This window comes from Vanessa cardui, chromosome 21, assembly GCF_905220365.1.
Source record: "Vanessa cardui chromosome 21, ilVanCard2.1, whole genome shotgun sequence".
Lineage (NCBI taxonomy): Eukaryota > Metazoa > Arthropoda > Insecta > Lepidoptera > Nymphalidae > Vanessa > Vanessa cardui.
The window spans coordinates 7644980-7672342 of record NC_061143.1 but is presented as its reverse complement, the minus strand read 5'-3'; the positions used below and the strand labels follow the sequence as shown (position 1 = coordinate 7672342).

Below are 27363 nucleotides of genomic sequence, written 5' to 3'. Positions count from 1 at the left end.
AAATGATATGTAAGTTCTGATCTCCAGGAGATCACATGTTGATTGGGCTTAGTCTTACTTCTACTAAATACTGCAAATCGTTAAGAACGTAAATATGCAATGAGGTCATACAAAGTTCTATAACAATTTGCCTTTATACAATAAATTGTGGTTTTTAAGGTTCTCAGTACTTCTGTATATTTTGCCAATATCAATAGTAAAACAAAGCTTATTATTGAGAATTGCATTCAAGTTATAATTATCTAATTTTCCAAAGTAGAACCCTGAAATTCGTAGTAAAAATCACCCATATTATGTTTTTCTGGTTACTTGTGGTCGCTAAATTGTACGTTTGCTTTTATGTAATATATTTTATTTAATTCAAATGAGATAAATATTTTATTGTTGGTTTATAGTAAGTAAGTACCTATCTAAGCTTCCTTTTCAAATATTGGCGATTTTTTTTAAGTTTAATGCATTTCATGGAAAAGTGATGCCTACTTTTTATTAAAATACTTTATAAACTAAATGACCACTTCATACATCAGTCAGGATTATGGTTTATTTACAATATTATTATGATTCCAACTTCAGATTCAGATTGCGAGTTCAGTTCCGAACAGGAATGCTTCGTTGATATAATTTGAAGATATTAGGCCGATGATCAATATAAGATTATCAGATTTTTATTATATATTGTACCTACCTGTGGTTAGCACAAGAAAGCACATGTGCACATACTTGTGCGCTACTGTTCTGTGCTAGTTTCTATTTGTCTAGTCTCCCTTAAAACTGGGGTTAATCTTCTGATGTTTACATTTTTATGAGTGAAGTATATCTAATTATTGTTTTTTTTTTAAATAATGTATTTTTATAACCTTTTCAAATTAAAAAAATATAGTATCAGACGATTTGTATTTACCAATTTTTGTATATATTTGTATATACCATTGCGTATTCTAAGATTTTATTACAAAATATGCAATTAACTTTTATGTACTTTATTTGAATCCACATCATCTGCTTAAAAAAATGTCTTCATTTACATAAATTTACAATATAAACATGGAAACTTAAAAGCCCCGTTTTCGTCTCATTATTTACTTTGACAATTTGAATATAATTAGAAGCATAATTAAAACAAAAATTTGTTTGCATGTTATACATGGAACTATAACATGTGAGAAAAATAAACTACAATAATTGAAAAGACAAACTAAAGCCACGGACAATACGTGTGATATTTGATTATTTGTAAAAAAAAAAACGTACACGTGATAAATGATTGCCCAAAGTTGTCTATAAATTTATCTGTGGAGGTTTGATTATTTAGGAAATACAAACAAAAGTGATCGGATAAAGAAGCTATTTTGTTATTAATGTTTAGTTACATACTAATTATCGTTCAATTAATACACTAGCAATGGAGTTGTATTAGGTCGATTCTCTAGTTTCAGTCCGCTGCATTCCCAATATTTTGATCTCAGACCACAGATGTCATTAGACCGAGAATTAAAATAGTTCACGTCATTAAAATTACTGGTCTATTATATTTTTGTTCATTAGTCAACTACTACACATGCAGTATAAACTTATTAATATAAAAAGCACGCTATCGTTTGTCGATGAACCGGTTGTAAAAACCTTCCTCGACGTATATCATCGGCATTCAGTTGTGATTTACATTCCGCAGTATGTACACGCATTTTAGATGTGAATTATTCGAAATGTGTTTATTAGTTGTTTAAAATTAAATAATAACACGGTGTTCAAATGTTTTGAAACTATTATTTCCTATTGAGTATATATATAATTGAACACATCCGGTTCTGAGGCCTTGAACATTTTTGACATTTATTTTTTTCGATATCAAAAGTTTTTCCTTGTTTGAAGACAAGAGCGAAGATGAGGTTGTTACTTGTGATCTTTTTAGGTGAGTTTTTTTAGTGTATCTAGCATCTCTTTATATACAGTCGCTGCCTATATATATGTATATAGATTGTCGTTTAACGTTTGTAAGGTCGCGTTGCGCATATAAGTTCATATAACTAACTGTGTATATTCTAAAATCACATCCCTATATTTGTTAATTAAATTATGTATATATTTATAATTAATCTGTGGTAAATGCGTCGTTATTTTAAAAATCGAAATAGGAATATTCTATAAAAAAGCAATTTGTTTATCGTCATGCGGCTAATGTTGATAAACAATCTTCGCACGATGACGTAAGATATATTTTTCCTCCACAGATCTTTAATAATTGTAAATTGATGGTAACCTGTTAGGGATTATGTAGTTTAAAAGCAATTAGGTACATTTGTGTTGTGGGTATAAGAAGATTAAATCAAGGAAGCGTTGTATAGTTTACTGTGCGCAGACTTATATCATCCGTATTTGTATATCTTTACTAATATTATAAATGCGAAAGTAACTATGTCTTTCTGTCCATCTCTTGTTCTTCCGCTTATACACTGAACCGAATTCGATGACTTTTTTAATAATTAAAAATAACCAACCCTTAAAACGCGAACCAAGCCACATGCGACAAATTGTAAATAATGTAATGAACGTGACTTGTTAAAGATATTGGGACTCATAATAATAATAATATATTACAGGAAAAAAACAAGTTAATTATAAGTAAATGGTTTAGTTGGTAAATGCCCTTATTATGAGTTATATATTAACTAATAGCAAATATACTTAATTTAATAATTAAATATAAACCAAACTGATTATATAAGGTCAGAGTTTCTTATTAAATAAACACATAAAAGATTGTTTATTTGTGTTTTTTGTAAGTTCTTAGTGTAAACATTAGGAACGAGCGACCCGACCGCGGTTGTCATGGAAGAATGATTATTTTGAATTTATTTTTCATCTGTGGAACCTCAATTATTCTTTACCTTAATTAATTAATGCTTAGCCCATGAAATAGTAACTATCTATCACTAATAGTCGTCAAAATCCGCTTAGACGTTTCGAATGTTACTCAGAACATACAGACCGACCTACAGTTTGTTTTTTTTTTAATACGCGCTCTTTGTGTGGATATTATTTAAACAATCATACACACTTACTCATTTTATATTTTGATATTGCAAAGAGATATTTGAATTTTATTTAGTTGCATAAAAAATCTTTAATTGTTAATGGGGAGACGTGCTCATTACAGATTTAAATTTATAATACTAAGCATAACTTTAAAAACAAACATAATATGTACACTCTATTCCAACTATAACGGGAAAAAGCCAAATAAACAACAATTTGACATCATGACGTCAAAATAATTGGAGAGCTTGAGTAAAATCCATAATATTCACTATGTATTTGGTGTTTTGTCCCCGTAACTTGTCGGAATTTTGGGAGAAAACTCAAGGTATAAGTAGGATATTAGGTAAGGATATAAGTAGTTAAGTGTAATACTATAATAAAAATACATTAATCGTAAACTCTTAGCAGGGCATTATGAATGCAGCTGAGTTGTTAGGAAACCATGAAAAACTTAAATCTAAGATTCTATAAAGAATCAGAGAATCAGAGAAATAAAAATTCTAGAAAGTTTATCTTTTTCCTACTTTCATTGGAATAGGCTAGGTACCTATATCTTTTAAAAAACCCGTAGTCCAATTTGGTGATAATCAGACAAATATCAAGACAACAGACGTAAACGAGAGAGGATATATAAAAGTACCTAAAAATAAAACCAGTAATATTGCGTCAACGGTACAAATTTATAAATCTGTAATTTTATATAATTAAAAATGAATTATTGATAAACAAACCACAAAACGTTGACCGGTTTGTAAATTGTTTTATCAAATAGTAACGTCTGCGGTTAGAAACCAATTTACTACTGGTTTTGTCAAAAAAATAATTATATACGAATCGATGATAACTCTTGAGTTGTTTGAAAGGTCATCGTTATCGTTTACTAGGTAATATATAACTATAGAACAGTAAAATTGGTAAAGGTAAAAAAAATATATTTTTTTCTATTTTAGTTCTTTTATAAGTTTTACTTGGTGGTAGGGCTTTGTGCAAGCCCGTCTGGGTAGGTACCACCCACTCATCAGTTATTCTACCGCCAAATAACAGTACTCAGTATTGTTGTGTTCCAGTTTGAAGGGTAAGTGAGCCAGTGTAACTACAGGCACAAGGGGCATAACATCTTAGTTCCCAAGGTGGCACATTGACGATGTAAGGTAATATAATATCTTACAGCGTTATTGTCTATGGGTGATGGTGACCACTTTCCATCAGGTGGCCCATATGCTCGTCCGCCAACCTACGCCATAAAAAAAAAGTTACATATAAATACTGTACCATGACAAGATTTTAATTTACCATGTGAAATTATTACAAATTGAATTCGTTGTCGATAATAAATCATATATTGAGTGCGGTGCGTTACGGTAGAATTAATATTCCAATACAAAACCGGTGAGTGGCTTTTGCAGTCATTTTATTCTATAAATATGCTTCACTTTACTGGTGAAACTTTTGGGCGTTGAATAAGAAAATTAGAAAGGATTATAAAACTTTCGTGTTGCCTAGCAATGAACTTTCTTTAAAATAGGAGAAATGAAAATTAACCTCATTTATAAAATATTTCGTAAAATAAAATGTACATTGAAGCATATTATAGTGTGTTCGTGTAAGATCGCACCAATTGATTTTCCGACTGATTTGATCAATTTTTATAAATTGTATCGAGACAATGCCAGGAAAACTACTTCTTCTCGTCCCTGTCCTTGTACCAAACTATTTGGGGGGCGCTTCATGTCTTTCCTTTCTCCTCTTTAATTTGTTATATTATCATACACATCCATTTATCTCATACACAACCACCCACCTTCGTCACAAATTCAATATCTTTTAGTTAGATGCATATCCTCTCTGCGACTCATATGTCTACTACCCAGAGAGGCCGATTGCTGCGATACTAATCATGCTACAAAACAATGGCTATATTTTTACGACCGGCCGCTTGCTTGACACGTACCTTGAGAAATTTTGTTTTTCCCGCCATCGTATCTACTGGGGACCGTTTTTGCAAAGATCAGCCAAGCCAAGCCAACCTAATAATCTGGTTCATACACTCGGTGATTGAATGATATATTATAACATAACTTTACTACTTAACAATGAACATAACTTTATGAAACAAATCTGTCTTCGTTTAGAAGACTTTAATTTTAATTCGACTTTAATGAATCAATTATTATTTTTTATCATATGGCGTTAATACTGATTAGATTCATGACTTTTTAGTGACCATCCTCCGAGCTTAAACCAAGGACATCATCTTGCAATTTATAATTACATATTACTTATTAACTGCAAAATTATTTCGTATTCTATTCTAGTAGGTTTTTTCGAACTATAGATTTTGGCTATTATCTCTTAACGCTCTCAATCCAATCCAATCCATCAGCCCATTTCCGTCCACTGCTGGACATAGGCCTCTCCAATTGCACGCCACTGTGATCGTTCTTGGGCTACTCGCATCCAGCTCCTGCCAGCCGTCTTGCGTAAGTCGTCACTCCACCGTGCCCGAGGACGTCCTACACTACGTTTGCCGAGACGCGGTCTCCACTCTAGAACACGTTTCCTCCAACGGTTATCGGTTCTGCGACAAATATGGCCAGCCCACTGCCACTTCAGCTTACTAATCCGGTGGGCTATGTCGATAACTTTGGTTCTCTGGCGGATCGCCTTATTTCTGATGCGATCCCGCAGAGAAACGCCGAGCATAGCCCTTTCCATAGCACGCTGAGCGACTTTAAACTGGTGGACCAGCCTTGCCGTGAGTCCACGTTTCGGCTCCGTGTGTCATGACGGGTAGGACGCACTGGTTAAAGACTTTCGTCTTAAGGCTCTGTGGGATCAACGATGTAAAGATTCGACGTAATTTTCCGAACGCTGCCCAACCTAGCTGAATTCTTCTATTCACCTCGTCCTCAAGGTTGTTTCTACCTAATCGCAAAGTCTGCCTAACGTAGACATATTTTTGAACAACTTCGAGGACGGTACCGTGTATCGCAATCGATTCCGATAGAACATGTTCATTGAACATGACCTTGGTTTTATCCATGTTCATCCGTAGGCCAATACGCATAGAAGAATCAGCCAAATCGTTCAGCATTTGTTGTAGGTCCTGCAGCGTTTCTGTCACGATGACGATGTCGTCTGGGAATCTCAAGTGAGAGATGTATTCGCCATTGATGTTGATGCCACGTCCTTTCCAGTTCAGCGTCTTGAACATATCCTCCATTGCATTAGTGAACAATTTGGGGGAAATAAAATATCTTCCCAGAATAATGTTATTATATATCAAAATAGATTCTTAGAAGTATATGACATTTGAAATCAGTTTCGATAATAATTTTATTTAAAAAAATTGTAGATTAAAAACACATTCATAGTTCAAAGTAGAAATAAAATATTTTGAATTATCACGTTTGGTATGATCAGCACGAACTAAACCGGTTATATTATAGAATATGGTGCTACAAGCAAATCTCAGATGTACATTTGGTTTTCCTCTTATATTAACATTTCTTATTATTTATTTTATTATTATTGATATACTTAGAAGAATATTATGAGGCATATTATTGCATTGTAGATGAAAAAAAAGCATGGAATTAATACTTGTTGACTTCCAGGCAGGATACATTGCATACATATACAATTGTATTTAACTAATATGATTGTATTTAGATGTTGAAAAAAAGTAACTACTGAGTTTCTTGCCGGTTCTTCTCGGTAGAATCTACTTTTCGAATCGGTCGCGGTGGTATCTTCACTTAATTGTTAAATGACGATTCAAAAGCGCTTGTAAAAGCCCACTTGAATAAAGTTTATTTTGATTTTGATGTTGCACAAGCAATTCGGTCAAATTGCTTTTCTTCTCCTCAGAATTTACATGAACATTACATAGGTGGCTTTTTACAAAACATGTATTATATGAAATTGACACTTCTCACATCTGTATACAAAATTTATAGCTACAAAGTGCAGGACTAATAATAATACTAAACATTGTAAACTAATAATACCAAAACATTGTGGTGTATTCCGGTTTGAATGGTTCCAGTGTAACCACAGGCAAAAGGGATATGACATCCTAAGGTACGAGGCAAATGAGCAATGTGCGTTAGTGACCACTTACTGTCAGATAACCGATTTGCCCGTCCACCTACCTATACAGACATAAATATATAGTGAAACCTACTCCAAAAAACCCTCTGCATCGCCTCGTATTATTTTTTTTTTCTAAATAATATATTAGGTTAGGTTAGGTAAGGTTAGGTCAAGCTTTTTTTCAGGTCAATGCAGAATAACAAAAAAAAATAAACTTATATACTTATTTATTAGTAAAAATTGTAAAATAACTAGTACATACAGACCTGCCTACTTGAAACAAGTATACTCTGATTATTTTTTTCGGGAATGATCGCCTCTCAAAAGCTTGATTTTTAAAACAACAATTAAGAATAGAATATTTTCAAATACTAGCCCGAGTATAATTTCTAGGAAACTCCATTTGACGATTGCGGTTTTTTAGATCTATTGCTCGCGATTATCTCTCACCAAAGCGTATCCAAGATGTTAGTGTGCGTGGGATTTGGCTGATAGTAAAGACAGCAAAAAATATCAAAACAGATTTTATTTGTGGAGTTTATTTTATTAAAAATTCATTCAATATTAACTTTTTAAAATATAAGTAATTTAACAAAAATTGAAAACCATAATTTTATACAAGGAGTATGCTATACTTGAAAATTATGTGAATATGGTTATTCTTTAATGATTTCAATGTTAAGTATTTTTTTTCAGTTCCGATATCAATATGCAGTTCAAACATTCCTATCACCTCGGAGCTCTTAGAGAGCGTCTTTGGAATCCCAGATAGTGAAGCTCGTCCATCAGCGATATCATCGCAAGTGGTACCCGTTACACCAAGTCCCGATGGGATGGCAGACTCGGATTATCTGGAAGCCATCGACAAGTACGTGCCATCGGTAGCTGACTATGATAAATTCGACTGGACCCTCACTAAGGTAAAAAAAAGGATAATTTTCTTTTTTTTTTTATGAGATAGGTAGCAAACGAGCAGGAGGCTCACCTGATGGAAAGTGACTGCCAACGCCCATGGACATCTGCAACACCAGGGGGCTTGCAGCTGCGTTGCCGGCCTTTAACAAAGGAGTACGCTCTTTTCCTGAAGGTTCCCATGTCGTATCGGTTCGGAAAAACCGCCGGCGAAAGCTGGTTCCACAAAGTGGATGTGCGAGGCAGAAAATGTCTAAAAAATCGCGCTGTTGTGGATTTTCGGACATCAAGGTGGTGCTGGTGAAACTTAGAATAAATTTAAAAAATAATTTATATAATGTTTGATAGTTTAAAGTCTATTAACGTGTAAATGTTGAAGGTACGCATAAACTATGTGTGAACGTATTTTCGTTGATACCTCTTTCATTCGTCGTACAATGTAAAATCTAATACGACGCAAAATAGCATAAGTGTGCGTGTTAGCGCAACAATGAACATATTTTATAGTCGCTTAGTTTTGTTTGTAGTCTATGTGTTTGCCTATTGTTCATCTGATGGAGCTGGTACTTTTGCAAATGTGTGAAGGTTTCTGATAAAGTATCGAGGATATGCATGAGTTGTGTCAGAAGTTAAAGAAAAACATTTGAATTATAATTTAAGCATAACGATTGTACAAATGATATATTTGCCGTCAAAAATATTAATAATAAATTAATACGTGCTAAATAAAATGAAATAATGTAGAAAACAATTTTAGCTACTATTGTTATGTAAATATAGTTGCAGTAGAAAATGTCTCAAACATATTGTAAACAAACGCGTTTCTCATAGTGTTGTAGATTTAATTTAATGTATAATATAATTTTATTTTTCATATATTTTAGCGAGTAGCTTCAAGCTCGCAAGCTAATTTCCTCATATCGCCGTTGGGATTAAAACTGGCTCTTTCGATACTCACGGAAGCAGCAACAGGAATTACGCAATCTGAGCTTGCATATGTGTTGGGTTTCGATCGCGACACAAATTCTGTGAGACAAAAATTCGCGATGATCTTAAGCTCATTACAGGTACGTATTATTTATTTATCGAGCGTAATTAATTGGGTTAACTATTGGTAATTATTATTATTTGAAAATATTTAAGCACTTAATGTTATTAATTATTATGTTAATGAAGATTTTTACTATAAGATTATTATAAAGATATTAACATTGAAAGTTAAAATTGTGAATTTTCGTTTAATTAAACAATAATACCGAATAATTCTAATACCGATTATGTTGATATGGAATCATCATACATCACAGGATTTTAACCGAAGATATACAAATAATATATAGTTTAATAATAATACATGGTTAAGTGGATAGCATTTGCATCTTAATCAATAATTCAAACTGAGCACCACTGAATGTCCATTTGTTTAATTTGTATTTCAATTCTTTTTATATTCAAGTCACGCCTTATAATTCGGCCTAATCTAATATGTTCCCAGATTGCTTTACAAAAAGTCCTACAATCGTATATCTAAATATGAAATGCACTAATATTCGAGTTTCTATAAATCAATGTTTTGTGCGTATATAGACCTAACAAATTTCCTTCTTCCCTGTAAAGCCATAAAAGGATGTTTATTTTTTATTTATATTATTTTTTACAGACTCAATCTTCACAGTATATCCTTAACTTAGGAAGCAGAATATATGTTGGAGCGACAGTCATACCTCAACAGCGTTTTGCTGCGATTTCTCAACAGTTCTATAAGACTGAATTAAAGAGCTTAGATTTTAGTAACCCCGAAGCGGCCGCTAGCGCTATCAATTGCTGGGTTTATAATGCAACTGAGGGAAGAATTCCGGATTTGGTTAAGTCAGGTACGGTACTGTTTTTTAAAATTGAATGAATTAAATAAAAGTTTATAAAGTGAGAAAAAAATCTTTTCTATCATTTGTTTGATAACAAATGATGAAAGTTTGATTTATTTATTCCTGGAATAATATGGTCGAGCTTTTCTTCTCTACGGAGCAAAAAAAATGGACTATTGATAAATAACATTGGTTAAAGATCTTTTATGCCGGATTCAACATTAGCGACGAAGTGCAAAGATATAAATGTTGTGCTATTATCGAAATTTTGTTTAGAAGTGGATGAAAATCCAGAGCAAAATTTTTAATAAATGTATACATTTTTTCATAACAGATAATTTTATGTAATTTTTTAATTAGGTACTCATATTTTGTAAGATTTTTCTCATCTTCCAAATTATGCCATCCTGGAAACTAGTCCCGCTGAATATCAGTAACGCTTTCCCAGATTCGCAACTATTAGTTAAGATTCACCTTCTTAAGATTAAGATTAAGATTTATCCTCTGAGTTACGAGTATGTCCCTGTATCTGGTCTCGAAATTTATTTGGAAAGAATTAACATTAAATTGTTTATAAAAACCAGCTAATTATTTTCGTTTACAGTAAATAATTTTTATTTCCTTTCGAATACTTCTAAGCTTTGTTGATTTTTGTTTTCAGATGATATTGCTGGCGTATCAGCATTGGTATTGAACACTATATTCTTCAAAGGCACCTGGCAACATCAGTTCGCACCGAATGCGACCAAACCACAATCGTTCTACGTGTCCATTGATGATAAGAAAGAAACTCCGTTTATGAACATAAGAGATAAATTTTTCTTTGCCGAATCTAAAAGATTTAATGCCAAAATCTTAAGGATGCCATATCTGGTAAGTGATATCTTTAGTTAATTAGAAATAAAAATTTTTTTATGAAATTGTATTTATTTAAATGAATATCTTAAAAAGTGTATACATATTGTAATGTGGAAAAATGTAAACTGCATTTTCCAATTGAAATTAAATTTGTAAAAATTAACCATCGCTGAAGACAATAAGATATAGTTTTAATTTTTTGTTTCTTCTTAAATTATTAATCAAATATTGAAGAAGAACTGCCATTTACCAATAATATTAAATTAAAGATTAATTTTGGCGCCATTGTCTAGTTCCAACTTAAAAACGCTGTTTCCCTGACACGAGACAACACCAATGTAACAACGGGTATGGTGTCAAAGAGTAGTGGCAACAGTTCCCAGATAACTAGAACTACTTGACTAGAACGGTCCATAAGACCTTTTGGCATCATCTCGATTATGTTTTTTGGTAATATTTGTAATCTGGCTGGCAACTACCTAGTTGTAAATAGTCACCAGTGCCTATAGACATTGAAACTGTAAGAAACGTTAATAGGTTCTCGTATCACAAAACCCTACCGACCTCGAGAACTAAGATGTAATGGTCACTGTGTCTTTAGTTGTAATGGCTCACCCTGCAAGCTCTACCTGCAAACCGAAACTAGTATTGCTGTTTGACAGAATATATGACGAGTATAAGTGATGAGACAAGTTTAGTACTACTACGACTAAATTACAAAGGGCTCAATACCAAAGTGGATCCCACCAGCATTACATTATTAAGGAACAAAATTTAATCTCTTAATAATAACCCTACCACGTATGTGACTTTGTACTTTTTTTGGTATAATTGAAAAATAATATATGTCATTATATTTTCAGGGTAATAAATTTGCAATGTACGTAATCGTCCCAAATTCATTGACTGGATTGTCCTATATTTTCGACGGATTAAGTGAATTGCGCAATGAACTGTACTACCTCCAAGAATATTTTGTTGATGTTACAATTCCGAAGTTCCAGTTTGAGTATACTTCGCAAATGGACGGGCTTTTAAAAGAGGTGAGTTATTATTATATATACTGACAACTGACACAGTATTCTGAGTCAAACATTATCGTCATAGAGTTCATTAAACTTTTTATTGAATATATTGATATTTAATTTGTCATGCTGTCTAAGAATAAAATGGTTTTTATTTATAAGCAAAGTTACGTTATTGTTAAGTAAAATAATAATATGAACCAAAGGCCTTGTGAGTGTGTGTATTTGAGATAAAAAAACGTTGTTTAGTTTTGCTGAGAGGTTTTGTTTTTGTCAAGAAGCCCTGAGAGATATGCTTTTAAATTTTATAAAATAATTCAATAAGACAAAATATAAACGAGATATTTATATTCGTAAATACAATCGGTATATAATATACACACTATACATTTATATCGAAATCGAACTAAAATAGACTTACCTTTGCATAAAATATTTCGTACATTAATATTTGTATAAAAAATATTTGAACATTATATATTTCTTAATATTATACAATAATAATTTTAATTAATTCAATATGAATTTAAATCTTTATAAATCAACACTAATTGTAATGTAAAGTATTCGTTTTTTTTAGGGATCATTAAATTGAATTATATTTTATTAACAGTTAGGTAAATTGTGACTACCGAGTTTCTTGCCAGTTCTTCTGGGTAGGTTAGGAAAGAGAATATTATATACAGATTATACATATATTTGATAATTTTCGTTTTTTATCACAATTTATAAAATATTTTTTATATGCAGAACCAGCGTGTATCAATTGCGTGTATTGAGTGAATGATTATTACTATAATCTCTCAGCATAACACCCCGACCTAGCCTTCTGGTGCAGTGCCATATATTACAAACTAAAGACAAGATTTATAATATTTCCATATCATTAATGTTTTCATATGTTTCTTATATTTGCATAAGGTTAATTGGTGTTTGGCAATATAAATAACATACATATACGAAATACATTTATAAAGAAAGGTTATCGAATATCCAAAAGGTATTTAACATAAAGGTATTAGATGTACAGATACCGCTTGTTAATATATTAAACGACAGCGGTCAGGGTACACAAATACAATATAAATTGATTGATTGAAGATTTCCCAATGATTCAACATTGGAATAACTTTAAGTGACTTACGTTTTCCTCATCAAGATACGTCGTGAACGTCATATGCGAACGTTTGATGTGGGTATTTCCTTGCAATGTTTTCGTTTGATTACATTGACTCAATAATTATGCGGTTAGATCAAATTGTATTTCTAAAGCCCGATACATAATAGACAACTTTGATGGAATAGTATTTTATTTATAATTAACTTTTAATTAAAATATTATAAGTAATGATTTGGCTTTGTGGTGAACACGTGAAACGTAATCGAAAGGTTCATAACATTCAAGCAACATGAATTTAGCTGATTTTGAATTGGGTTTATTATTAATCTCATGCTCTGCTATGCTTTAAAAACCAGGATGTGTCAGAATAATATCTTTTTTAATTGCAAATAATGTTGTTCGGGGTTTGGCGACAAATATTTTATTAACACTAGTTGTTATTATATTATATTTGGTTTTGTTTCATATTAGTTGGGTGTAAGGCAAGCATTCGAAGATACTGCCTCATTCCCCGGTCTCGCTCGCGGTCAAGTTCTCTCCAACAGACTGAAGATTTCCAAAGTATTACAACGGTCTGGAGTTGAAGTAAACGAATTGGGAAGTACTGTTTACTCAGCTACAGGTAATATTCGTTTTATATTTCAAGTGCGTTATATCGGCTTCTTGGAACTTTAAATGAGGCATTAAGGAAACATGAATTTCTTTTGCGCTGGGATGTTAGGTACTTGAATATGGTACTATGGTAATACTTATTGTGTACATACATTAAATATTGTTCATGTGCAAACTAAGCACCAATGAATTTCCATGGAATTATCTGATGTTTATAATTCATCTCGTGTCTTGTGTAGCAAAATGAAGTGAGCTAACTTATACGTGTATAATTTCAATGAAGTTCTGCTACTTGTGTATCCATAATCTATGAATTCGTGTTGAAGAAGCGTTGTATCAGCTCCAAAATTTGTTTTCAAAGGAACTGGAGGCATTCGCCTAGTAGGTCATTTACAGACCTTTCCTTGCTTACTATTGTTTAAGTTCTTAAGTACATTCGTAAAAGTTAGTTTACTTTAAAATAAAATCAGATATAATTTCCACATATAATTTTTGATATTCATCAATTTTACATTGTTTTACAGAAATCTCTCTCGAAAATAAATTCGGTGAACAAATGATGCCAAACGCTGAGGTGATCGCGAACAAGCCGTTCCTTTTCTTCATCCAAGACGAGATGACGAGGCAACTGCTGTTCACAGGCCGCGTTTCAGATCCGACCCTCGTCGACGGCGCATTTAAAGTTACATAATATATATAAATGACAAGAAATAAAGCACATCTAATATAACTTAAAACATTTTCTACATTACAATAATAGATAATTATATTAAAAAATAAAAGAAATTTTAATTGTGTTTGCTGTATTCGATAATTCCCGTAAATAAAATATCAAAGTGGAATTAATTACGTTTAGATTCAATTGGGATATAATAACAATTTATTAACAGAAATATTATTAGCGTCTTAATATCGTCATGTTTTACCTGGTGGTAGGGCTTTGTGCAAGCCCGTCTGGGTAGGTACCACCCACTTATCAGTTATTCTACCGCCAAATAATAGTACTCAGTAGTGTTGTATTCCAGTTTGAAGGGTGAGTGAGCCAGTGTAACTACAGGCACAAGGGACATAACATCTTTGTTCCCAAGGTTGGTGGCACGACGATGTAAGGAATATTTAATATTTCTTACAGCGTCATTGTCTATGAGTGATGGTGACCACTAATCATCAGGTGGCCCATATGCTCGTCCGCCAACCTATACTATAAAAGAAAAAAGAAAAGATGTATCTTGTAAGGGGATTAATTCTTGACTTGATGTATCGATCGCTATCGCTTTTTTGATCAAAGAATCATTTATTAAAATATTACAATCTCATCACATATTGAAGTAATAAAGAGACACTAAAATGCTACTGAGAAAACTTATTAATACGATTTTATTTGTTAAATAAAAAAAGTAAAAAAGTTTTTCTATACATGGTCGTGGTAGTGATGCTTCGCAACCACACGACGCCAATTGTTGCCATTATAAAGAGTGACTGTTTGCATTGAGTAATACATACAATCACCTTGTTTTTTATTTATAACGTACTAGCGACACGCCCCGTCTACGCACGGATGCAATGTTGATACTAAATATATTACAGAATTTGTTTATATACGACATCACACTAGATACTTCTTAAATTATCAGTACTTATTTACTATGTTATCCATGTATTATATACAAAAACCTTCCTCCCGAATCACTCTATCTACTAAAAAAACTGCATCAAAATCCGTTTTGTAATTCTAGAGATCTAAGCATATATAGCGATAGTCAGCGGTAAGCGACTTGGTTTTGTACTATGTAATTTAAGTAATGGATAAATAAGAATGAATTACAATACATACAATCAATAAGATTGAATTCATTTGCGTTAATATTGAATGTAATACAGTTTCTCATTATAATTAAAAAACTTTCTTAGTGAATACGATTATATTTATAGGTATAAAATGTGTATGTATATTAACGCAATGAAAGTATGCTTTGTATCGATTGTTTGTTTTCTATGTATACTATTTAGCACTTTTTAATTATTATTACACTACACATTACTGCGGAGTCTGGATTTACCTGGAGGATTTTCGGTCTGGAGTTTTATCGGTTTATGAGGCCATTAACGTGAGTGGAGTGATCAGTATGATCGAAGTTAAGACTGCGTTCAATATAGATACTGCAATATACAAGTGTTTCTATAGATACATAAATAAACTTATAATAAATAGTTGTAAAATCAATTGCATCAATTGTAAATAACGTTTGCTTATATGCATGATATAATTAATTATAAAACCTCTTTATAGATAAATATATCAAAAGATTTGTAAATTATACATACTTACTTGAAATAAAAAAAACATAGTTTAAAAATTTTATTGTAACAACTTAGAACCTTGTACTACTACAATACTTGTATCAGAAACAAAATAATTATAAAATTTGGAAAACATAAAATATCGGTTAAATATTACTTTCATAAATAGCAAAATTACTATTCCCTAATACACGAATACACGTATATAGTCGACTTAGTAATACGTTCACGCGTTAATCGTAAACAAAATAATTAAAGGTTTTCATAAGCCTACGTGATGATAAATTAAAACATTTGAAAGTATCTTTTACTGGACACTGGTTTCTTCCTTCGTCCCTCAATCTCTTAATACTCCGTCATTCGCAAGCAGTCTTATCACGTCACCATTTTCAGTTACTTGGTGGTAGGGCTTTGTGCAAGCCCGTCTGGGTAGGTACCACCCACTCATCAGTCATTCTACCGCCAAATAACAGTACTCAGTATTGTTGTGTTCCGGTTTGAAGGGTGAGCGCGCCAATGTAACTACAGGCACAAGGGATATAACATCTTAGTTCCCAAGGTTGGTGGCACATTAATGATGTAAGGAATAGTTAATATTTCTTACAGCGTCATAGTTTATGGGTGATGGTGACCACTTACCATCAGGTGGCCCATCTGCTCGTCCGCCAACCTATACCATAAAAAAAAGTTCACTGTCCATCTGCCATTTGCCGATCAGAAGTCGTCACTCTTTGACTCAATTCTCTTGGTCTGCTTTAACGGTTTTTTTTCAAGTACGCTGCTTATACACAAGACAAGTAAAGTAACAACAAGACTATGGAGATATAGGAAATAAATGAGGTAGCCCTGAAAGTAAAATAAAAAATCGCAAAACATTTACAATTGGCAATGCTATCGCTTGACTAAAAGGCTACTAAAAATTTTCCTTACTCCGACGGCCGTACTTTTATATAATATAAAAAAAAATCGATTAGTCATATCGTTACAATAAGACTAGTTTTTTTACATATAACATGTAAAATTAGCTGTTTCTTGCGATATATTTCATGGCTCGGAGTTTTCCTTTGGAAAGTTTTTGGAGTAGGTACTTGCGTGTTAATGCCATCGTAGAAAAAATCTGCGAATGCGTCAACATAGGTTAGGTTTTATTTATTTATTTGAGTGGCGTTCATTTTCAGTACCGATTTTGGTTATACTTATAGTTGCGTCACATTATATTCACAACAATATGTCAATTTTGAAAAAATATCATGTTCTATCATTAATAAACGATAGATGTAAAGTAAAATGTATAACAATTAGCTCCCGATTTCGCAAATCATTACATCCTTCCTGATTCGTTTCTATACCTATTATGATTCAATGGACATTTTTATTTAAAAAATCAAATGTCATAAACTATTAATAAATACAGCAAAATGCCTGGAGTTTAAAATAGATAATTTTAATAGTAATTAATTAAAATACCTCAGCGAAATTCCTACTGATTTTTCTCGGTATAAACTACATTCCAAACTGGTGTTAATATTTATTTCAACAGTAACACGACGACTAAATAGTTCTTTTATAAACATAGGTATATGAATGAAACATTTTTGATGTTAAAAGTATTCTTATCAAAATCGAGTACATACATTAATTATAATAAAAATAGCAAGTAGAATAAGAAAGAACGGGCAGTGTTGTCGCTGTTGATGAAGTTGTGTCTTCACCATCAGCAGAGGTACTAGTCATTGTGACAAAAATATCTCAATATTTAATCTAATAGTATGTAAGATGTGATACCAACAATACAAATACAGATTTTTAGATTAGTATTTAAACAATTAATTACAAAATATTTATAAAAAAGAATACGAAAAAGAAAAAAACAAATATTCAATAAATTGGTATGAATTAATTATAAAATGAGTGACGTAATAGCAAATGTCAAAAACTGGTCTGCAACATGTAGTTCCGCATGACACGCGACATTATTTTTTCATCTCATTCAATATCATTCTTCATTCATTTTGAGTCCTATTTTTTAACCATTCGTTCATTGTTTTTAAACGATTCTCGATCATTAAGACATGATTCTTTGTTGTGTTAACGCGTATTTATTATAGTGTTTTTGTATATTTTGCGAAAAATATAAAATATGTTTTTGTTTACTGGTGAGTAATCATTATGCTTCGATATATATGTTTTTTTATTTAATTATAAGATGTTTCCATTTAGTTAAGTTATTTTAGACTTTTAAAGCGTTAAATCTTTTTCTTACCTAAAATATTTTAAGTAAGATTAATATGATATGTATTTAAATATAATCCCAATTATTTCATACAAATGAATTTTTAAAATTTAGGACTATTATGACATAATATCCACGTCTTATTTTATTTAGAATTATTGATATTTGTTATAATTATTCGAAACTAAGCCTTCGTTCTTGAAATTGCAATAAATAATTAAATGCCGTTATTTTTTTTAATAATAAACTGGTTATAAGAGGAAAATTTACAAGTAAATCAAAGTATAACCAACATAGCGTATCACATTAGACAACTTGATTATTTTTGTACACAAGGTTTTTGTTTTTTGCTTAAAACATATCTTTATACATAAAGTTTATTTAACAATCATATGACACTGAATGCCAGTATAAATGAATAGTCTTATTATTGGGGTTTTCTGATTATTTCAACTAATAATCACACGATAAACTTTTCCATGTTTGTGTGTGTTTAATGAAGGCTTACGTTTATTCTTAAACATACATTTACGACTGTTTAAATAATCACTATAGATTTTTTCTTTTAATAATAGCACCTTGATACTAGATATATACATTCCGTATACCTACCAGATATTAATAGCGTTAATTTTAATTAAAACTCGAGAAAACTTGTCTCGTTACGATGTAGTGACGCTGTACGCACTTGACAGTCATTAGAACAAGTCTGCCTGTATGTCTTAATTATTAGCAGATTATTCAACGTGAATGAGTGAGGATTTGATTAATTATTTTGCTCCTTTTATTACCAACAGTTTTCGCAGTATTTTTACTAGCTGGTATACGGAGCTTCGATTGCCGCGAAAATGTTGTACCAGACATATCACGGTTAAACTTTTTTGATACGGACCTTCTTCGTTATACGGCTGAAGATAAACAAGGAAATGTTATGGTATCACCTGCCAGTATTAAATCAATTCTGGCTATGCTATTGGAAGTTACAAGTGGTGATACAGAGGCTGAAATTAAAAGTGCATTGAGGTTGTCGCCATATAAAGATGAAGTTAGAGATCAGCTGAATCTATACTTGAATGCATTATACGTATGTTTATTACCAATTCATTTGCCATAATTAAAAACAAATTATATTATGCTAATACAGTATTATTATCTTTTTTAAACTTAGTTGTGTTTACAAACGTTTAAATATGAAATCATTTTTCCTGTTCACTTCAATACTGGGTAGGTACATATATTATGCAGTACACAGGTTTTGATATTTAAAGAATTGATTAAATATAGGTATATGTGATTGGAATGGAAAACGGTTTGAGTCATAAAAATATGTTATTACAGGCGAACACTTCAGGGGTCACTCTCCAAAACACCAATGCAGTATTTGTATCAAACAGACTAAAACTGAGAAAGGAGTATGAGCAAGCTGTACGCAATATATACTTATCGAGTGTTTATTCAATCGATTTTGGTGATACTATAAACGCTGCTAATGTCATCAATGGTTGGATCAATCACCACACAAATGGGCTCATACCAGCTTTGGTTCAACCTTGTAAGTAAAAAAGTACCACTTTAATCTGTAGTTGTATCTGATTTGGGTGTATTTTCCAAATCGTCTTAATATTAGTTCAATGTCTAAAAAGCGATAACAATTAGCTCTTTTTTGCGACATGTCGGTAATTATGGTTTGCAGAACGTGACAAGAAATTTGTGGCATGAATATTTTATTTCGAAGTTCTTGCCCTTATATTACGATTTTATTGTGAAGCGTCTTTATTTTGGGACAATTCTACACAAAAATATCGATTAAAACTCAATTCAAGCCGTTTAGTAGTTTTTCTATTTAATTTAATTACGCGATTACAAGATCAGAATAGAATTAGAAATATATCATAACCTTTAAATCCTAGCAAAATTGGTCCACAATCGCGTTTCATTTGAGAATAATTGCTGTGAACAATAATTGAAATTTGATAAGAATGGAACCAGAATATGTAATAAATTAATAGATTTGGCTCCTAGGCTTAACACTGCCGTGACAAACCACCATACCAAAGTTTCATTAAAAACGGATGAATAGATTAGAAACATAAGACGTATATATATTCATTTTTATTTATTATAATACTGATAGGTCTTCATATAAGTAAGAAATATTAATTAAGTATCATTGGGTTTTTGTAAATGTCTTTTAATAAATAATAATTAATTATACATATTGAACTTTTTTGTTAATAGGTATCGGATATTAGGATTATAAATGGTATAATATTTAAATTATAATGCTTAATTTTCATAATCATATAATATACAGATTATCTTTAAATATGCAGATATATTTGAAAATTATACACCAAACGTGAATACAAATTGATCTACAGTTTTTATTTAAAATACTCATCACTTCGGATTTAGAAGGCGATTTAAAAATATTCCACAAAATGTCATAATCAAATTATGCTCGTCTTCGACAAATGATGAGACGTTTTTTTGTAACGCCTCAACCTATACCAAAAGTTGTAGCATGTGGAGAAGGTTTTAGTTTATAATATATTGTGATTATATAAGTTACACTTTTGTTTTTTTTTTCTTTGAAAAATAATTGCGAGCAGAGGTCGAAAAGTACGGGACAACAGTTTTGCTTGCTTGTTTTTTTGTGTGGCCTTAACTAATAATAAATATATTAATTGTTACTAGGATCACATGACAATGTCGGAATATTTAAGTAATAAACTTGGAATAATGGATATCCTGTTGTTTATTAACGGCATGATAGATATTTTCGTAATCGTATTATAGATTAATATGACGAGTTTGTGTCTAAGGCTAATATTGCTAAAAGTGTCGGCTTAAATTTTTAAAGTCGGCCGCCTGCCTGACACTAATGACCTTGGGAATGCTATTATGGTGGTTTACCCGCCACCGTACGGGTGGCCCAAAGTGCAGGTGATATGCGCTGGGCCCTAATATAAACCCTTAGTCGCCTCTTACGACACCCACGGGTAGAGTTGGGGAGGTCCTATTCTAGTCCAGGACCACACGGAGTAAATGGCGGCAGGTTACGGGAACAATTTGTGACCTCTGTATTCCCCTTAAAGTTAAGGGGAAGATCTATAAGATCATGATCAGACCTGCTGTCCTATATGGATGTGAGTGTTGGGCTACAAAAGAATTGCATGTTGCGGAGATGAGAATGCTGAGAGGAATGTGTGGTGTTACGCGAATGGATAGAGTAAGGAATGAGTACATAAGAGGAAGTTTGAAAGTGACACCGATAGCCGAGAAGTTATGTGGAAGGCGGCTATAATGGTATGGGCATGTAATGCGGAGGAATGAGGGACATATTGTGAGGAAGGCCTTGAGCATGAATGTGGATGGATATAGAGGTACCTTTACCTCTACCAAGAAAACGATGGATGGACTGTGTGAAAGACGATATGGTTATAAAGAATGTTACTTGTGAGATGACGTCTGACAGAGAAGTATGGAAGGAGAAGACATGCTGCGCCGACCCCAAATAAAATTGGGAAAAGGCAAGGATGATGTGTCTAAGGCTATTGTCATCAGTTTGCATTGCAGTACAACGGATGTGCCACCACTAGATATTTATCGAAGTGTCGATTTTAGTTTCACCAATAAATAAGAGCAGAGAAATGTGGAATACTACAATTGTATTGACTTTGTAATTAAACGAACTCGATTATTGGTTTGTTGGAATGAGAGTTATCAATTTAGTTCATGCTCCTGTTCGATTGACTTAATACTTTTTATACCAAAATAATGTATCCATTTACGTTATTGCAATAATCTTATAATCTTGAAGTCCTTTAATTGAAAACTATAATAGTCATTCGTGTAATTACTTCTTATTCGTATTTATGTCTATAAAATATTATTGTAATATTATATGAAAGAGCAGCTTTACAAAGAACTGACAAGTACCCTTGAAACACGATGCAGCTGTGATGTTTCCGGTTCTATAGAATAACGAAGGCTTACTCATCTCTGGGTATTTAAAGTTAAAGGTCATGAAAGTAGAAATTTACCTTAAAAGCTTCCCAATGCTTACCTTCATTGATGTATGATACATACCTATCCGTATACATACGTATATACATACCTTTATCGCTTTAAAAATTTATTTAAGTATCGTAATTATAATTAAATATCTTACAAATTAAAAAACATAAAACGCAGAATGAAACCTCTAATAACTTCTCGGCCTTGGTTTTATATTTTTAGCGATAAATATCTTTGTTGTTTTTTTGTGGATATTAACGCAGTTCCGAGCAAACTCAACGCCCTAGGCAAATAGCGCTTTTGGAAACTAATTTCGGAACAAAAGTAAGCAATATTATTTTAATTTATGGGATTTTATTAACAACACTGCATAAATACTGTTTCGTAAATGTTTATTGGAATTAAGTTGTGATTTGATATGAAGAAGAATATATTTGTTTAAGGAGATGGAAGTCTGCCCGCAATTTTATTCTATGCCGAGAATCGAACATTTTTTAAATTTGCCTACATAATTTTTCTTGCATTGTTGTTGTTTATATAAATCGTTATTTTATACTAAGCTAAAAAACTGTATTCCAAAGAAAATCGTATCCATTTACTGAAATAGACATAGGGCATTTTTTATTTTAACACGTTACTCATTTTTAGTAAATTTAGAAATAAACAATATAAAATAGGTCGGCATTATGTACAAATTCTTGACAGTTCCCGAGTAGTTCCAAAACTAGTGTATATAGAAACGTTAAAATTTGTATTAACAAACATTGCTTAGCAAATACGACAAATTATTTGAAATTCTTGAAAAATATGTATGTTTCAAGGAATATAGTTGTTTAACGACAGACTGACAATCATTAAATCAACCGCAAAGGTCTGCTTACATCTTCGATAGTGGTTTCACAGTTTATTTTATAAAGTGTGTATTACATTTTGTATTTGCGAATCATATTATATATAGTCTATTCCAAATACAAGAAGACAAAATACAAATAAACAAATCACTGGTCGAGGTAAGTCGAATCCTATGATATTTAATACGGATTGGCGAAAAAATTGAGTTTTAAATGTCGAATGATTTGATATTGAAACTATAGAAGAAACATTAAATAGATAGTAGGTAGATTAGTGTTACATTATATTTAAATCTATATTAGCATTATGTGTTTGTAGTGCACAATGTAACTGAGCTATTATTAAATCCTATAGAATACGTTAATCTAAGGATTGTTCATCTCAATTACTTCGTATAGTGCAATATCATCGTCCTAAATTAAGCAATGCAAACAAATGTAAGTTGAACTCGGAAGCATCGATTAAAATTCACGTCTTCTAATCACTAGGCCATTGCAGCTCTAGCAGTTCTAATGGATATAAAAACTGTCAAAAAATAATGCTCAAACTCATGCTAATAAGTGTTGTTTACAATGATGCAATAATGGTTGTATACTTTCACACGTTGGGAGCAGGCGCGTAGCAGGCTTCGTTCCAATCCAATTTTGAAAAGCGGATATACAGCTATGACTAGTTACGACATTTATGATTATGATATTTTCAGATGCTTTTAGTGTCAAAAGAACAGAAATAGTATAGTATAAAAATAAGTAAAACACCAAATGTATTGCTTCTTTAATTATCAATTTCTTAAATTTTAATTTCAGCGGAGATCAACCCAACTTCTGAATCGTTATTGACAAACGCGTTGTACTTCAAAGGTACATGGCGTTATGCCTTTAATCCAAAATATACACACGCCAGTTGCTTTTATAATGGGGACTCGTGTCAAAAAGTTGCCATGATGGAATTACACGAAGACATGAATTATGCGTACATCGATAATTTGAGAGCTCACGCTTTAGAACTACCATATGGGGTAAGCTTCGTTCTGAACTAATCACCTTTCTATTCTAAATATTTTTCAATACGAAATAATCATTCCTTAAAATATGAACTTGTTATAGTATAATCTTGAGCTAGGAGTATCTATTTCCCAATGACGCCTACGCCGTGAGGCCTACCTAGGTAGTGCTTTCTACAGGTTACTTATTTCTGGTACAGTAGGTAACTACTTGCTAAGTCACACGTTTTGTTATGAAATGAATTTTTGCATATTTTTAATACACGCAATAATAATACTGTAAAACTGTCTTTCGATGTTACGAACCTTTTTAAATTTCAGACTAATTTTATAGGTGGCATATAACTTGGGCCGCTGTAAGTTTTGAATTTGTTCTTATAGATAATTGCCATGCCTACATGTTTTTGTGTTTTATCGTAACGCATGTTAAATAATAAACGATTTTATTTTCAGACTGGTCGTTACTCCATGTTTGTATTAGTTCCGCACGATCGTACCGGCATTAACACTTTAATCAGAGATCTTCCATATATGAGTCTCCCACAGATAACATTATTGATGGAACCCACAAGCGTCCGACTATTTATGCCTAAATTTACAATTGACTATAGTGAGAGCATGGTGGAGCCTCTACGCAAAGTAAGTTCATCACATATTAGTTTTTATTACATAACACTATTACGTTAGTTAAGGTTATCATACGAATAACGACTCCGATTAATGCTGTCGTTGAATAATTGTTGCAAGTTTTTGAATAAGGAATAAGAAAAAATCTATCGTTGCTTATGGAATTGATTACCGTATGCACTATTCAAAGGTATATAACGATTGTTTGCGTTACTTTAGCAAAGAAAACCATTGAGGGTACATATTTGTATAAGAGTTTCGAGGAAATCAACACTGATCGCAAGAACAAAAATTTTATTTTTTTACTTTTTATATACCTTTAAAACGAGTATTAGTGTACCTACTGGAATCTAGTAGTCTAGTACTCATATCACAACTCGCCTTAAGTCGCACTCTCGTCTGATGAAAAACTTACAAAGATAAATACTATACATTTAAGCGTATTATTTTCAATATGTTCTATTACAATGCAAATATATTAATGATTAGTAATGTTTTTCCAGGACTCATTAACCTGCGAAATTATAGGTTTCACAGAACTTTTTTTTTATTACCTATAATCAATATAGTGAATAAAATAATTTGTTATAATTTGTATTTTTTCTTCTTTTATATATTTCTAATTATTGAAAATAATTACAGATGAGGATCACCACACTGTTTTCGAAAAATGCAAATCTTTCAGGAATGTTCGAAAATGGATCCGCACAAGTGAACAATTTCTTGCACAAAGTTTACTTGTCCGTTGATGAGACGGGCACGGTAGCCGCTGCTGCCTCGTCAGCAATGGTCATACCTCTCATAGAGGATGGAGTCCGGTTGAAGGTGGATAGGCCTTTTGTTTTCTTCATCAGAGATAATGAACTAGGACTCATTATTTTCGAAGGGAAAATTGAAGAGCCTTCATTGTATGCAGAACAAAACGTAGTCGGTAAATATGATATTCCCATCAGTTAGAATAATTTCAGTAATTTATCATTTTGAGCTGGTAGTTACTAATTATTTGATAATTTTAGAGAACAAAACATCCTCGTCTATTCCTTAAAGACGTAAAGGTTCATTTCACGAGTTGAATTACCAGATTACCAAAAAATATTCTATTATATTCATCAAAGCACAGGGCTAGAGATATTTAACAACAACGATCCCGAATCCATTGGGACCTCGTCTTATGGAATGAATTTTATTGACAACACAACTTGAATGTAGACGCATGTAAAAGAATTGTCAAAGTCGGTCTATATAATCATAAGGTTATACCCACATTGAAATATATACATATGTATAAGTGAAGACGAAATGAGCATCTTTATAAATTTCAAAATGTATTAAAACCTTTTTTTTTTGTTTTGCAGACCCCATGCAAAGAAATGGACAAATCCCCCAGAATACTGGACAGTGGCGAAGTGGTTAATATTATTAGTTTATAGCAGCTTATTGATAATTGTAAGGTATCGAACAAAATATGTGTATAATTATAATGTCAACAGTATTAAAGATTAGATTTTTTTATCCTCTATCACTTTATCCTCCAATACGTTTTAACAAAAGCATTATTTATCGTTACGGTCTTAACTATATACCAATAAGAATAAAAATAGTTACTGTACAAATCATTACTGCGTGGAATGGTGGCAGGTATAATGGCAGCATTTACCAATTAAATCGCAATTCTGATCATCCGGACAAACGAACCAACCCTCCAATGGAGGCCACTGTATTTATAAAAAGTGTAAGCCAATTTTTGTCGCAATAATTGTGGTATGATAGTTGCACCTGAAAAAGCGGTTATATCATTAAATAATCGGTAGGTATATCCTTTTGATAAGATCTGCAGAAAAATATCGAGGATTCTTGATTGAAATTTACGAAATTGTTACGATTTAACCAATAATTAATTATAGAAGCGAAGAAAAGTTACTGGCCGGTTAGAGAGCGGCACTACGGCTGTGTAGGAAAAAAAAAATGACAAGCGTCGAACAAAATTAAAGCATCATCCATTTCTCAGATTATTACTATTTGAAATTAAAAATTTCTTTCTAAAAAGGTTTCATCACTTTGGCGCCAAATTTGTATTTCATTTTACAATGAAATCAAAACAAATACTGCAATATGTTTCGAAATAGCATAAAAATCTTTTAAATAAAGGCAAAGTTTTGCGAGAGACCGTCTTTTTAGAATATTTAATAACGTTAAGAATTTTAGAAGTTATTATTTTCTAGTGATAAGTATGTAAATAAAATACAATTTATTTGATTGATAATTCTGCCGGAAAATCTACTAATGAGTGCCCTTGTTAAAAAAAATTATAATTTTGTATTTTGTATTTGCCATTTTATAAGTTTATGACAGTTTAACTTTTAATGAAATCGTACTTTCTTACATTATAAAATGGTAAGTTATGTTTGTTAGTTCATTTAAGATTAATTCAAAAACTAATTCGAATTATCTTTAATGTTATTATCCAGTTTATTAAACGTGGACGTATAAAAACAAAATAATGTGTTTTTATACGTTTTTTTTAGATGTGATAATAGCTAAAGGTAATACTTTATATATAATGCATAAGTTAAATCTGAGCGCATTTACAAACAACATTTTATAGACTAATAACTATCAAGAGAGACGGATTGAATAAAAATTTAAATAAATTACAATTACTTTATCCAAACTACATATCATGTAGAATTAAATCCTTTTCACAAGAAGTCTTCGTCCGAAAGTCGATTTCGATCGACCGAAACCGAAAGCATTGTCACCATTTCAGCTCGAGTTCGAAGGATTATTAATTCTTAGAAAAT

General features: G+C 31.8%; 1 protein-coding gene across 1 annotated transcript; it reads left to right on the top strand.

The window, feature by feature from the left end:
- Positions 1–1547: 1547 nt before the first annotated feature.
- On the top strand, positions 1548–26072 carry LOC124539101. The gene is made up of 15 exons (XM_047116424.1): positions 1548–1912; positions 7831–8054; positions 8931–9113; positions 9707–9920; positions 10573–10784; positions 11633–11812; positions 13386–13536; positions 14051–14214; positions 17980–17983; positions 18858–19144; positions 19399–19612; positions 23739–23950; positions 24389–24574; positions 25205–25493; positions 25918–26072. The coding sequence occupies exons 1-15, from the start codon at positions 1885–1887 to the stop codon at positions 25974–25976; spliced, it is 2607 nt and encodes an 868-aa protein (XP_046972380.1). The 5' UTR covers positions 1548–1884; the 3' UTR covers positions 25977–26072.
- The last annotated feature ends 1291 nt before the right edge of the window (positions 26073–27363 follow it).